Here is a 15,767-nt window from a genome sequence, read left to right as displayed (position 1 = left end):
GCGTGCGCTCCTCGGCAGCAGCATTTCCTCAGTGCGCTGCCTCTGCTTCGTCGGTTTATTTCACCTCTACTGAGCCACCTTGGGACTGACATAGGATTATTTTAGGAGCGTCGATAGACGTTGGACGACAAAATTGTTTGCTCTCTCAGACGGAAAAAAAATGCGTCTCATCCATAACATGACGACCATCGCGGAGTGTCCAGCGCCCGAATACTCGGTCCCCAACCGGGTCATTAAAATGGCTGTGATGGGAGGCAGCGGAGTTGGGAAAACAGGTGAGGAAACGAGTAAAATCCTTGCGCTATCATTAACACACAACATGGTTATGGAGGGATTTACTATGTGCTATATTATGTGACATATTTATCTAATATCGCGCTATCTCTTTTCTTTATTCCAGCGCTAGTGGTGAGATTCCTAACCAGGCGCTTCATCGGGGACTATGAGAGAAATGCCGGTGAGTCACTGAGCAAAATAATGTTTGGGAATGATATGAGCTACATTGACCGTCTACGATTGAGAGACTTGGTGTTAAAATCCGTTGTTTCCGTTTTGTGTGTGCAGGTAATCTGTACTCCAGGGAAGTCCAGGTGGATGGCGAGCAAGTGACAATCCAGGTTCAAGATACTCCTGGTGTGGAGGTAAGATCCCCTTTCCCTTTCCCAGCTCTTCTCCTCTCCTCAGACAAAAAACAGACACATTATAGTTTATTTTCTCTGGGCTGATTATCAAGTAAACTGAGCTGCCAGGGTTCAACACATGAAAATCTGCTGAGGACAATCCAATACTAAGATGATACAATCTAGTTCACAGTCTGGCTGTTAAAATCACCTAAGCCTCCCCTGACTGGGCACCAGTCCAAAACCAAAGATCTATGGACATTTTCTTCTGCTGTAGAGCCCTTCAGTCTGGCTGTCTAATCTCCCATTTAGGCTAATGGATGTCTGAGGCCAGAGTAAATGATCCAGATCGAGATCCAGACTCCTCAATCACCCACACCTAGCTGTTCTGGAGGAGTAACTCTATAGCTGTTGTCTGTCTCAGTCAGCATTCCAGTCATGACTGAGGATCAGTTGCAGAGAGTCCAGGAACATTTAATCTAGGCTGACTTGATTCATTTTTGTTTAGAACAGAGAATGCTTAAATATTTTAATCAGTCTCCCTTTGTCTTTTGTTCCCAGATGACTGATAATGGCATCAGTCTGCCTGACCATGTGACCTGCTCCATGCAGTGGGCCGACGCAGTGGTGCTGGTGTACTCTGTGACAGACCGCAGCAGCTTCGATCTGATCGATCAGCTCCACCAGCTTGTTGTTCGTACCGGCGGCGCCAATATGCCTCCGGTAATCCTGCTGGCCAATAAAGCGGACCTGCTGCACCTGAGGCGGGTCGACTCTCAGCAGGGTCCTTTGCTGGCGGGAACGCTGGGCTGCTCCTTCTATGAGGTATCTGCCAGTGAGGACTACAACCAGGTGCACAGTGCTTTCCACAGGCTGTGCTGCCAGCTAGCCAAGCAGCCACCTCCCCCCTCCTCCAACTCCTCACACGGCTCTGCCAGCGCCGCCACGGAGAAGAGGCGCTCGCCACTCATCCCCAGGCCAAAGTCCCCCAACATGCAAGACTTGAAGAGGCGCTTCAAACAGGCACTGTCAGCGAAAGTCAGGACTGTCACCTCTGTGTGAAGAGGACTAGAAGTCGAAAGTGGTCCAGAGTGGCCACAGAGAGAAAGAAAGCATTGAAGATGGAAGAGAAAAGAGGACAGAGAAGATTTAAACTTCTCCACTGCAGTCCTGTGTCAGTATGGCTGAAGGAGGCAGGTGTGAAACAAAAAGTGGTAGGTTCTCAATTGCCAGAGGCAGCTGAGTCTTTACAGAGGTGATGACCTCTACATGGGCAGGTGTCTGTCCTGTCAGATACCATGTGTAAGGAGAAGCAGCGAGGAGGTTCGTCATCTGTTCAGGAGAAGAAATGGCAGCTGAGGACACAGAGTCAGCCGTGTGAGGCTGACTGAAATCCACTCTCTCTGCAAATAAATTCAAAAACTGCATATCAAGCTCTCCTGGCAACAGCAGCTCTGAAGGACACTTTAGCTTATTTTTAGCTGTGTTGCCCATTGTGGCAGTTCTTTATTTAGGCTGCCAAATGTTGATGTTATAATAGCAGCTGCTTGAGTCAAGGCTGTGTGCAGCCGTGTGTGTGTGTGTGTGTGTGTGTGTGTGTGTGTGTGTGTGTGTGTGCGCTCTGTCTCTTACATGTCATTACCTGCAGTATATTTTCACAGCATCCATTGTGCATGACAGAATAGTGAGAGTGGAGGCGCGGGATGTAGAGGGGCAGTATGTAGCATGTGGCGTTTATTATCACTGATGCACTTTATAAAAAAAGAAGTTACAAAAGGGCCTGTTGTTATTTATTTGTTACACTTTTTGCTCACAATAAAATGATGATGAATTTCATGGCGTCTCTGGTTTGTCTTTGCCTTTGACAGCAGAAACAATCACATACGCAGGGAGCACATGTCAAAAATCTCACTTTTTGAGCCCGTGTCACGTCTCTGGGCTCATGTGATTATAAGAGACATCTCTGCTATTATGAAGGGGATGACTCATGCAGAATAAGACAGTCTAACTTATGAATACACCAATATATTAAACCTTATAAAAATGCATGAACAGCTTTAAACTGACAATGGCAGCATGACTGTACGGCAGCTTCTCAGGTGTCGAGATGCATCTAAAAAACCAGTGCAGTCCCTGACCCTACGAAATCACTTTGACAAATAAAGGGAAAAAGCTGTTGAAATAGCCTGAGCTGAAGGAGTTCATGTTAGTTTTCATTATCTCCTAAGAGAATCGCAAGGTCCCAGAAGATGAGGAGAAAATAATATTAAACAATTTTCCAATAAAAATCCAGTGTGTGTGTGTGTTAGTGATCTGTTTATTGACAATCCAGAAATAATGAGAGAATCCTGAATATCCTGTTCCAATCTCTCCCGCAAAACACATGATTTAGTGGATTCATACACTCCCCGTCACTCTGACAAAATGTGGGGGACTCTCGTATTCACAATCGATTCAGGTGTGCGTAGGTGGGAGAAATTACTGAGCTGTAGCCTACGTGATTCGTGTTGGAGAGAATAAAGTTGTGTGTGTGCGTGTGGGGCGTGGATGAGTGCTAGGTGTGAGCAAATTAGCAGCCTTAGCAGACAGTGTGAAACAACTTGTTAATTATTCTCCTCTGATTTGCCACCATATGATGTGGAGGTGTGAACGGCCACTAACAAGAGTGTGTGTATTCATTCCACCACAACAGCACACACGCACACAGTGTGTGCTTTCAAAATGGCTAACAAATAAGCCTGATTGCCTTGATGTGCAAATAAAAGAAAGCCATCACATGATGGTGTTTGAAAAGTCACTAATTTTATTGCATTAAAGTTTGCACCTGATGTGCTGTTGGAAATCCACACCTCTGGTTGAGGAAAAGTGCCAAGAGGCTTTTGACAGATTTCTGTTGGGCAGCAGAAGAGTCACAGAAAAACATTTTTTTTTCATTGTGCCTTCGAGAAAAAAAAAAAAAAAGAAAAAGAAAAAGAAAAAAACAGCCAATAGCTGCGCTGATACAATGACTTTACAGTTTAGAATGAAATCAGACGTAAAGCTGACGTAAACAGGATGGGAATGTTGCTTTTCTTCGTCTCCTTGATTTCCACTTGAGGCTTTTAACAGCGAATCTCATTAAAGCCCCGCTCACACCTTTTGAGGTGTCAAGGTGTTTGTGACACGTGTCCTGCCACGTGCGCCTGCATGTGTTTCCACGTGACGCCCTTTCACACACCGATATCGGGAGACAGCCTTTGGGTGGTGAAGAGCAGCTCGGGGATATCCGTCGGTCTCAGTAACCTGGTGGACAGAACCAGCACCTGGTGCAGAACAAAACACACTAATTACGTTTAAAACAGGTCAATGTGGATTGAAGCAGAAATGAATTTCAGGGTGAGTAATGTGCAAATCGGCGATCAGCAAGGTGCGTGAATCAGGTACCTTGGCAGCTGGTTTATTCTCTTCACTTCTGCCAATGAGGTTATGCTGCAAGCCCTGGTTGTTTTTGTTGTTTTTTTTAGGTGGCATGTTGTCTCAAAAAAGTTTCGGTTGGTGCTACTTCAACAAAAATCCTTTGACTGTGAAATACTCATTGAGGATGCAGCCATGCGTAAAAACCAAGCAGAAGCTGGGGACTGAATCTGGTTCCTGCTGTCTGAAATGCATCTGAGAGTCACACATGCTGGCTTCATACGTCTGTTAAACTGATGGCTCTCCAGCAGACATGACGGGACAGTTACGGAAAGAAACGCTGCTCGTGACATTTGCTACCTGCTGTGTCAGAGGCAGTGAGTTAAAAAGTAATGAAGGAGGAGGAACGTTCTCAGCTCTGTCACAGGCTGTTGCTTCAATGATGCATGTTAAAACTTATTTTTCTGTTGAAACGTTTTGACACCAAAATCCCCAGATAAATGTTCTATCAACCGAATCATTTATTATACTTTCAAGTCACTCTCCTGCCTGTTTAGTAAAAGTACCTATTTTACAGTGCGCAGGCAAAAGCATTTATCACATTGATCATGACTGATTGAGTCATCCATGCAGCTAACACAGGCTTCGGTTCAACTGAAGAAGCCTTTTGGATGAGAGGTGAAACGTCTTCGCTTTTAACTTAAGTCAGTTTATCTTAAGCTCTTCTATGCAAGGTGAGCTGAGAATCTACACGGACAAAAAAGGGAGGGAGTGCTGGCCTGCTTAGCTACTGGGCGTCGATATTAAAAACAAGCAATAAAACAACGTAAAAGTTACTTGGGTGCTTATTGAGTCTTATTGCTTGCCATCACATTTACGTAACGAGGAGCATGTCCGAAGAGAGCTTTAGAATACATCTGTACCTGCTGGGACTTCAAGCTGTGCAGTCTTTTTTCTGTGTAAAGAAGCAAAGTACTGGCACAAACACCAGTACTACACTCACCTGTCGAGTCTACAGGTGGTGAAGGCTTGACACAGAGAGAGACTGTAGGTGGGGCATCACTTTCGATTTCAGTGAAAATAATCAAAGAGTCCTGTGAATGTCTGATTGAATTTGTTTTTTTTTTTTTACCCCAAAGCTTTTTTATACAACAAAACATTTTTGAGTGTGTTTCAATAACTGCTGTACTCTACTCAGACACATCCCATGCTTTTCTATCACCATGTAGTAAATTTTGATGCAGATTCACTGTAGCTGAAGTACTTTCTAGTGTGAATAAGAGCCCTGGTTCTCTTCTGTTGTATAACAGAGAAGCTCTGTGTGGCTGCAGCAGTGTTGCTTTAACTCTGGGTCAGCACCTAAAGTTGGCAGCGGACCTGTTTGTAGTGGCAGAGCGTGTTTCAGAGGAATTTAGTCCAGCTTGTTTTCAATGTAACTGTGCATCAATGTCTGGTCTGTATCCATCATCTGGATGCACACTTGTCTCTATACAGTATGTCGTTCATGTATGTGCTAAGACTCGAACATGTGTGCTGACATCAGTGTGTGTGTGTGTGTGTGTGTGGGCCAGCAGGTTATTGTGTAAGCTCGTCTTTATTCAGCTTTCCTGATTACAGATGGAAGGCTTTGATCCTTGCCAGGCCTTTCATTGCCCCTGGCCTCCTTCTCAAAGCCTTTTATCAAGACAGACTCATTGCACTCGGCCTGATCTCCCTCTTCTCCTTATTTGCACTCCTCTCACACAGAGAAAACACACTCATCTGCATGTTCTGCATGTCACTGTGGTCTGCATATGTAATCAGCACTTAAATTACCCAAACACACAGGCGGACAGACACAACATCTCCCGCATGCAATTACTGTGTTAACGCAAGTCGAGATCAGATGTCACTCTCACCTCTACACCTGATCTGAGCCACCTGCGCTCGTACGTTAGTTGTTAGGTGCACTCTGTCTGAAATGAATGTGAGAGTCTCGTCTCATCTTTATCACAGGAGATTTGATGTTTTATAGCTGTGAGAGTGTTAGAGGTTTATGACGTGGATGTTAACATACACTGCAAGTACAAGCAACAGTACTAGCTAAAAAAAAAACGAAAGAAAAAAACCCAAACAAGCTAAAACCAGAGCTTTGATAATATTAATGATAAACACACTATACAGACAAAAGTATTGGGACACCTGACCATTACACCAACAGCAACTTTGATGAAATCACACTATAAATACACAGACAGCCTTGGAGCTATAACAGCTTCCACTCTTCTGGAAAGGCTTTCCACAACATTTTGGAGGGTTTCTGCGGGAATTTCGGCCCAATCATGCAGTACCAAACTCATACAGTCATGTCTTTACGGACTTTGTTTGTCCATTGGGACACAGTCATGCTGGAATAGAAACGGACCTTCATCAAACTGTTGCCACAAAGTTGGAAGCATAGCATCGTCCAACATGTCTTGGTATGCTGAAGCATTGAGATTTCCCTTCATTGGAAGTTAAGGGGCTGAGCCCAACCCCTGAAAAACAGCACCATCCCAATACTTTTGTCTATATAGTGTATATGTTGTTTTCATTGGGATGGGACTAAAATGTTAGCGGGGGACTGTCAGACATTCAAAAAATCGATGATATTTTCCCCCAATTGTGCGTCAAGTTGGTCTGTCAAAATAAAAACAATGCAGTCCCGTTATTGATGTGATGTGGGCAGATTCCCACAATCTCAGGTGATGCTGTCCCAACCTGACAGCAAGTTAATGACAACAACAATGATGGCTTCAATGCAAAAAGATTTTGGCAGGGAAAAAAGAAAAGATGTATGGACACAATTAACTAATTCATCAGAAAAGAAAATACAAAGTACTGCAGTGAAGCAACACAGAGAGACGCCCTGTGGTTCTAAATTAAGCGGGAAGAATTAAACCAACGTGCATTCAATGCCTCTGTAATTTAGCTGATTGAAGCTGCTAACTTTAGTCAGTGTTTCCTGGCAGTCACCCTTGTCAACTTGTGCCCAATGTGCAGTTAGCACATTGGGCACAAGTTGACAAGGGTAGCTGAAGCTACGCTTGCCGCTTTCTTACAAAAAAGTGTTCACTTTGTGGTAACACATCAATGAATGAATGAGACTTTTCATTTATTTCTATATATGGGAAGACAATTTGTACTTATGCTCCATTATGCTCCATTTTCACTTACTTGTCCTTACCAGCATAATGGAAGGCCCTGAACACAACATGAACTGAAATAAATGTTTAGTCAGGTTGTTTCTTCTAAACTTTTACAGGACTTCATTTGGAAGATGTTTGTGTAATGCCAGGTAAGCACATTACTCAACTCATTGTTTCAGCGCTATTTTAAAAGCAATATTTATAATTCAATGATAATATTTGTTAGTCCAACCTAAACGACTGCCCGATCAAACCGGCATGCTTAAAAAGAAATCTGCAAACACGGAGCTGCTGATGATGCCGATGCTTCGTGTCTTCTCAGGAGGACAGCAATGTGCTGGCTGCAGACCTGCAGAGCATCTGTACAACACTGACTGCACTCCAGTCTGATTACTATAGATACTGATATCTGTTACCTGCATTAGCCTAAATGAAATACTTTCAAGAGAAAGAAATTGACTAAAATGTGATGACTTTTGGCCAACTAAAACTATTAGGGAAGAATGGCTCCTTTTAATGTTATATAATACAAAACTATTACTGATTCTCATATTAATATTAACCATTTTACACACTTTTGCGTATTTGTATCTAAAATAAAACCTCATACTTTAGTATTTGATTACACAGAAATGTAGTGACTCTTGCCCACTCACCTGGGTCCCTGGTTTGTGTGTGGTAACAATCTCTCTGATGAGACGCAGCTCTGAGGGCGTGACTCCACCCACCAGGAAGAGGAAGAGCAGAGGGTTGTCGCTGGGATGGGGACGACTCACCTGGAATTAAGAGGGGACATTACAGTCTTAAAACAGTCTTGTGATAAACAACCTGCTTTGTCTGAGGGGGCACTTAATGATTTCCTCATCACATTATTATTGGTAGCTCTCTGTGTGCCTCCATGCTAAGTCACTGCTTGGCTGTGATATCGTGGTGGTACTGATGAGAGTGGACTCTTCCAGGACACAAGTCACTCTCACCCCAAGCAACAGATAATGTCTTCTCATCCCGGTGTTATGACAGCTGATATGTGTGGCCACATGTACAGTTCACACTACACATGGAGACGCACCACTAACATGTCCCAAATCACCTGCGTTAGAGCTTTCACAGACAACAAAAAAGAATTATGAATTGTCACTTAAAAATACATTTTAACAGCAGGGTTAACTCTGGTGATTCAGCTGAGCAAGACTGGCTGCTGGGGGGATAATGGTTATGCAGTGTTGCTTGTTGAGCTGCAGTCGGGGCACATCTGCTGCCTGTGAATGCTAACAATCAGAGCTGCAGGGAGCGGACCCGAGGCGAGGGTGGCTGTACACGTGAAGCACCAGTAGGCTGGGGAGGAGCGTGCTGAGGATGAGTCAACATTTGTGACATGTGATAGTAAATGTTTTCCAGGGTATTCTGCTCCTCTTATATTTTGTGTATTTTGTGTTTCAAGATGGATTCTTGCAGCGCCTCATCACAGACATGCCAACTCCATGTGCAAGCAGATCGCCACACGCATGTTTCCTGGATCCAAAGACAAGCTGAAGCTGAGAGTGTCTGAACCATGTGCACGGCCATGGGATGACAGGGAGGAGGGGCTTATAGAAGAGTGCAGACGTAAGGTGTGAAATGTGCCTCTAAGTGTAAGCAAGGTAAAGGAAATGACAATGAAACACATCCACAGCTTTTATTTAGAGACAAAGCTCACTATGTTTTCTTGATGTAAACTCTTTAAAATATCATTTCTTTAAGGCATGAAATCATGTTCCACATATAGATATATAGATCGTCTTCAAACACATTCTGATGATTCTCATCCAAACATTTTGCCTGAAGTAAAACTCACTTACTCACACTGAAATATAATACATTTGTGGTGCAGCAGTTTTACTCTGAAGTACCATCTTTGATCTAGGAGACAGGAAATGACACTTCAAAACTGTCATCTTAGTGTGAGAGGGTCAGAGGGTCCTGATCTCCTGACGTCAAACATCCCAATCATATTTGAACATTTTGTTATAGCTCTGGAAAGTATGAGATTACAATACAGTGTGTCACGCTGTCCGTCGCTGTGAAAATCACACTTTAACAAGAAAGTCACTGCAAGAGATGGAGAAAGTGTCGTTGCCTTCATGGATCAATAGTCCTGGTAAGCAAATCATGCTCCATAAATTTGAGATATCCTCTGACTTTAGGACTCAAACTCATATGTGCTTGCTGGTGTTAGTCAGATGGAGGAGCAGGAGCCAGATCTGTGGTACAGCTGGGACTGGGTCTCAACAAAGACTAAACCTGGCACAGCAGACACAAACTCACACATGTACCATTTGGTTACAGACAGTTTAAGATGACAGTTTGGCTAACAGTCCACAAGGCGTCATTTGGTCATAATCCAGACTGCAGCGTCCAGCATGTTTAACACAGTGGGCTCTGTTGTTAAAAATAGCAGTTATATAGGGTTGTTTTATTGCATGAGGGGAGTGCACGGCACTCCTACAGAATGCAAGTTCAGGGCTATTACTTGATTCTGTTGAAGATGGTGGTTTGTGGGCCAAGTTTCTTAATTTGTGTAAAACCAGGCCACGGTTACACAACCAGTCTAATTCCTCCCCCCGGGTATTCATCAGTTTAAGCAGGGCCAGATGTGGGATAATCAGACTGTGGATAGTGATCTGCTCTGCGGTGGATATACATTACCCACAAGCCCAAAATTATATGACTGTTGGAGGGAATTCATTTGACCAAAATATTAACATAACCCAACAACTCAGGTCCTTGTGTCTGATGCTGTCCTGTTCTGATGATTTTTAAAATTTAGAAAAAACAAAACTTTGAAAGAATGAATGAATAACTAAAAGACTTAATTCAAGAATAACTGATGATCAGTCCAAGTGCCAATTAACAACAGACGAGTGTCTGACTTTTGACGATCTCTGCCCGCCCAACTGCCCCGTTGTAAAAAGGTGAAGTCTGTGTTAGAGTGGATGAATAAGGGATTAAGGTGTTTCTTGTTACTGTGATACTGTTACAAACTACTGCCAGTGTTTTCAAATGAAACTGAATTGACTCATGGACTGAAAGTGACCACACCCATTTGGTCCTGGGAAAACGTTTGTGCCATTTGTGCCATTTTGAACATCTTTTAGCCAGTCTCCACCAAACTTGGAACATACATTTGGATCTCCACAAATGCCTGCAGTTGATGTTTCAATATAATTGGATACCGACGTTCTGGGGGCATGGCTGATTGATAAACATATCAATGCCACGATTGCAACCAAAGTTGAGGAATGTGACTACAAAGGGTTCCTGAACAAGTCTGTGAATTTACATGGCATTTCATCTGAGTGCTCAGCATATTTAAACAAGATACCTAAAGCACCACCAGGCACTCTGCATTTACGCTGGTAAATCATGAACCAAGAGGGATTTTCTTTCTCTGGATTCCTCGAGTCAGACCAAACCACTTTGAATTTGTGAGCAATTCAGCAGCAGCTGGCAAGCAAAGGAGCGACTGAGTGTTCAGCAGACAGAAAAAGGTGTGCACAGGCGTCATGGCCATGACTGCAGGGCTCAAGGTCCGGCTGCCGTGATTCTTCTTATGCATGTAATGATGATTATAAAACAGACTGACTGATATGCTAAAGTTTTTGATCTATTGGCCACATTACGGTATAGTAAGTCATGTTGTGTCCAAGGGTAGAGTGGTTGTGGTTTAGGAGAAAAGTGGTGGGTAAATACAAGTTTGATGGTGTTGTTTTTGATGGTTTCATTGGCCTAAACACTGCATATGTCCAGATATGAGAAGCATACACAGCAAACTGTCAAAGCAGGTCAAGTTCAGCCAATGAAAGAAGACATTTCATTGTCCGCAGCAGGTAGTGGGCAAAAGTCAGGTTAAAAGGATGTCACAGAGCTGACACCAATACATACAAATGTGTATGTGTGGTGTGCGTGTGTGTGTGTTTGTGTGTGTGTGTGTGTGTGTGTGGGAGAGCAGTGTCTGACCTTCATGAACATGCTGAAGCCGGTCTTGAGCAGATCTGTGAGGCCTCCGGACATGTGCTCTATGTCAGGGCATTCAAGTCTGTCAGGGTGGAAGACTTCCTCCAGGATCTGCCGCAGAAAAGGACGATAGGTCGCCTGCAAAACACAAACAACGAACAACACGCTTGAACATGACAACTAGCTAACGCCTCAAAACACTTGCAAATTTTAATATACTGTATATCTACAAATGTGCAATGAGTGATAAACAATCACAGTATAAACAACATGTACTGTATGTGAACATGTGTGTATAAATGTGGCTGAAGTGCTGTTCTCATGTGTGTTTTCCACTGAGAGCCCTTCTTTTAGCCTCTGCATGTGTGAATGAGGGTGGCTGTGAGAGACAGTGGAGTTATAAACATCTCTGGGCAACCAAACAGACTGCTAACTTGTGAGTCACTTCAGGAAGAGGTGCTTAATCACTGGTGCACTCAGGGTGTAAAAAAAAATCTGTCTGCACTGCTGGGAAAACAGCACTTTGTTCTATTAGGAGTTAAATCAAGAATGAACTTACTGTCAGAGAACATCTTTCTTTCAATGGTAGCAACAAAGCTTTCCACACTACTACCGGTACTATGTTGTAAATGTGATAATTCATAACAGAAATCTTCATTATTTAATCTACCAACTACTGATAAAAGCAGATGCTGCTGTAAATGCTCTGTATATGTGGAACACGGCAAACATCCTAACTGCTAAACATCAGCATGTTAGCATAGTCACAATGAGCACAGTTAGCAAGGCAATGTTCTCAAAACATTGTTGCACTTAGGTCTCACAGAGCTGCTAACGTGGCTGCAGACTCTCACTGTCTATGCAACAGAGAAGACCGTCTGAGCAACGCTAAAGGTCAGCCATATTTCAGCTTATTTTTGACGAGGCTGAGTTTGCTTGTGCTGCTCAAAAACAGCTGTCGTTTTCCCATGAACATAAACATACTGACACCATCATATGTCATGACCTGGCCCTCCAGTCACAGTCAACAGCACCTGACTCACTTATCCATAGTTATGAGCTGCCTAACTTTCACAAGCATTTTATTTCATCCCTTTTCCGGTACTTTTGAAAATAAAAGCTGAAGTTTCAATGAAATGTTGATGTCCTTGGAGGAGCAGAACTGTAGAACATCAACTAAAGCGTCACAAAATGCCGTCTAATATTCCTAAAGGGAGATGCATGAAACAAAGACAAACTCTTAAACAGTAACTCAGCTTCTTCTGCTCGGCTACACAGGACACTATGTCCCATTTACAGACCTCCAAGCTAGTGGCTCAGGAATTCAAGACAGATTTTTTTTTTCCATGAGAGGTGGTGTCTCAGGGAACAATAAAGACCCAGATAAGCTTTGCCAAAGCTGTATTTGAATACCCTGAGTAGTCCTAAAATAGAAACAGTCTGAATATCTTCCAGCACTGGAACTCGGGATAACTTCCCTCAGTTTACATGAGGCTGGAGTTAGTGACACACCGAGGCTATGTGCCAAAATCTGAGTGAGGTAAGGACCATAACTTTTCCATCATGAATCAAGATGGAAAAGCTTTATTTATCTACCAAACTGTTGATTCATTCAAATACACACACACACCCACACACTTAATATGCTAATGCATCCAGGTGTTTCTGCCCACAGACATCCTCTCACCTAAATAAGGAGTATTGGTATGTATCATCCTTCACTGACGTCTCACAGCCTCCCACTTCTCCAGCCCCTGTGAAGCAGTCAAATTAGGCCTGGGCAAATCCTGCTGTTCAAGCTGTATAAATCATGATTTATAATTAACTAATATTTACAGCTTCCAACATGACTGTGCTACATGGGTCAGCCTGCACAAACTAAGCTAGAAGTAAACACATTAATGATTCAGCGCCGGCTAAATAACAGACTCGGACATGCATACACCAACAGCATCAGGTGCAAACAACCAATCAAATCCGTCCCCACAGTAACACATACTCCATTTGCATCTGCTACCCAAAAAAAGCTAAAAGCAATCCCATTAAATCACTGCAAAGAACACCCACATGATGAAAACAATATTGGAATTAGTCATATGATACTGCCATCACTTAAACATTCGTCTGTACACACACAAACAGACCCTCACATGTGAGTATCAGTTTCCCCAGAGTTTATCTTGGCGTAGATATGGAAGAACAAATTAATGCTTCAAAACAACATGGTGACAACATAAAAAAAAAAACCCACACAGAATAGAACAGATTGGAAAGTCTTCAGGAATCAAAGCTGTAATCAACGTGCATCTCATTTAAATTCTTAAAAACCAAAGATCTAAATTCTAACCAGCATGTGTGTCACCACGTGCACGGTGCGTTTTTTTGTCTTCAGAAAATGCTCACCCCCAAGCTAATTTAACTTGTTATATCTTGTTTGTTTAATCTGTACATAGATTGAATTGTAATAATTACAACCGATGTTTTTATGGGAGGGTATTTCTCGGCTGGACACACAGACCTCTTGAAGTCTCTGCTGGTTGTCTGGCAACCTCACACTGCTGACAAGACTCCTGGGACATCACTGTCAAATGTCAAATTATTCCTTGAAAGGATTGGAAACAGCTGCATTGGGAAACTTGATTATAATTTTAACATTGGAATAGGGGTTAGTAAATAAGAAAAAGTGTTTTTTTGTCATTTAAGTAAACTGAGCCTTTAGTTTTTTCACAGTATTCACAGCTGACGCGGTAATAGTGGATATTCAGAGGGCACGTTGATGTAACTGATGTAGGAGAATGTTAGAGGAGAAAACGGTGTAGTATCCTTATAGTCATAGATGTGTGCTCCTCCATGTGCCACAGTCTGTCAGTATAAGATCAGATTGAGCCATTTTCTTCTTACAATAGCTTTTATTTGGTTATGTAACACTCCTCTCGTCTCGTTGCTTTGCAATGCAAAAGATTTTAATGATAGTGTTCATACATTAAAATTGCCATCTTTAAGTGTTTCTCAGACAAAGAAAAAAAAAAAAGAAGTGGCTCCCCTCCGCTGAGGTCAGTAGACATCAGACAGAGCTGTTAAATGCTTTGCCGCTCTGACTTCATTGGTGTATTTTTTTTCCCAGAAGATTCTCAATGTTCAGTTACTCACAGCATGACATGTGCTCAGGGAATATGCAGTTTTCATGCAGCTCTACATACATGTGACAGTGAAGGTATATGACAGCTGCTGTCTGCTGCTCTGATTAACTAAGGCTGGAATAAACAGAGAAACTGTGATATTCACATTTATGTTACTGAATCCATTTACTGTTGTTAGCATAATCCTACTCTTGAATGAGCAGCGATGGCTTCATTAGTGAACACGGTGCTCAGTGGTGCCGGTACATGCTGGGATGCATTGCTGACACAGTCTTATTTCAGACTTCAGAGAAATAAAAACAGAAACTTAAATGAGCCACAGTAAAAGCGGTAAACTGTGTGAAACCCTCCGTGAACACAGGAGAGGAGAGCTCTGCATTTCAAGGAAGTCTCCAATGAGAGGACATCTTGACCATCAGGTATCGGCCACATTGGTGGAGTGGATATGTGCCGGGAGAGGCTGGATGGATTTCTAACGTGTCTCAAGAACAGCAGGCATGTTGTTCTCCCTTTATATGAAATCATTTTTCTCAGCAGGAGTGGGGACAGACAGTTCTGTCCTGACAGAAACACACTGCTGCTTATATGCAAGCACAATCACCCATACAGTCACAGACAAAGATACTGACTTCGTCATTCAGTTCAGCACTGAGAAACTGAGTTTTGACATTCAGCATTTCACATTTTTGACAGTTAGAGAGAAAAAAACGCAATTTAGATTTTGATTCACAGGTTGAACAGTAACTTTAATGTACTCACGTTGAATCTATGATCTCATAGGTGCATGGAATTAAAGGAATAGTTTGATGTTTGGGGAAATGTGCTTATTCCCTCTCCTACCGAGAGCTGAATGAAAAGATCATGTCTGTATTCTAAATATGTGACTACTGCTAGCAGCAGGTTAACTTAACATAGCTCCCACAAAAAAGTACAAAACATACATACATTTAGTATATGAACCAAGTGTTCCCAAAATGTTCCCCAAAATATGCATATTGCTGAATAGAAACTGAAACATATTTAGCTACAATGTTTTAAATGGCAATGAAAATTGATGAAATACTGCTGCTGAACACTACAGCTGCATGTTGATGAGAATATGGGACTGTATCACCAAATTATTTTATGCCAACTGAAAACGACATGTGCTCTTCTGAAAACAAGCTTTGGTTGCTGTAATACCAATATCTGCGCAAGTAATGTGTTTCAGCCTACTTGATTTCTGCTCTGGGTGAAGGCATAGGAATAGTTTGTCACACTGATATTGTGATACAGTGTGGATCTGGTAGAGCCAGAGCTCAGAATTATTAACCTCTTCGGTGTGTTGTCAAACTGCTGGCATTTATAAATATGCAGCACTCCCATTGCAAACTAATGAAAAAAAGCACTGGCCTCAAAAAGTACATAAGACTATCTAGCTCATTGTTTCACGACTGAATAAATATCTTACGTAA

At 42.5% G+C, this 15,767-nt stretch overlaps 2 protein-coding genes across 3 annotated transcripts in view; one reads left to right on the top strand and one right to left on the bottom strand.

The window, feature by feature from the left end:
- Positions 1–27: 27 nt before the first annotated feature.
- Positions 28–2,456, top strand: rasl11b (RAS-like, family 11, member B). The gene is made up of 4 exons (XM_046390672.1): positions 28–275; positions 401–457; positions 565–641; positions 1,182–2,456. Exons 1-4 carry the CDS (start codon positions 161–163, stop codon positions 1,680–1,682), a joined length of 750 nt encoding a protein of 249 aa, XP_046246628.1. The 5' UTR covers positions 28–160; the 3' UTR covers positions 1,683–2,456.
- Positions 2,457–3,397: 941 nt separating this feature from the next.
- The window catches only part of scfd2 (sec1 family domain containing 2), an 82,007-nt gene continuing 69,637 nt past the window's right edge, over positions 3,398–15,767 (bottom strand). For both annotated transcript variants that reach the window (XM_046390668.1, XM_046390669.1), the window contains 3 exons: positions 11,177–11,311; positions 7,837–7,956; positions 3,398–3,922 (listed from right to left, as the gene is read on the bottom strand). In XM_046390668.1, coding sequence (XP_046246624.1) covers positions 3,830–3,922; positions 7,837–7,956; positions 11,177–11,311 — 348 coding nt within the window. In that variant the 3' untranslated portion in view covers positions 3,398–3,829. The remainder of the gene's footprint in view (positions 3,923–7,836; positions 7,957–11,176; positions 11,312–15,767) is intronic.

Source organism: Scatophagus argus, chromosome 6 (assembly GCF_020382885.2).
Source record: "Scatophagus argus isolate fScaArg1 chromosome 6, fScaArg1.pri, whole genome shotgun sequence".
NCBI classification, from domain to species: Eukaryota; Metazoa; Chordata; class Actinopteri; family Scatophagidae; genus Scatophagus; species Scatophagus argus.
This window is presented reverse-complemented; position numbering and strand designations above follow the sequence as displayed.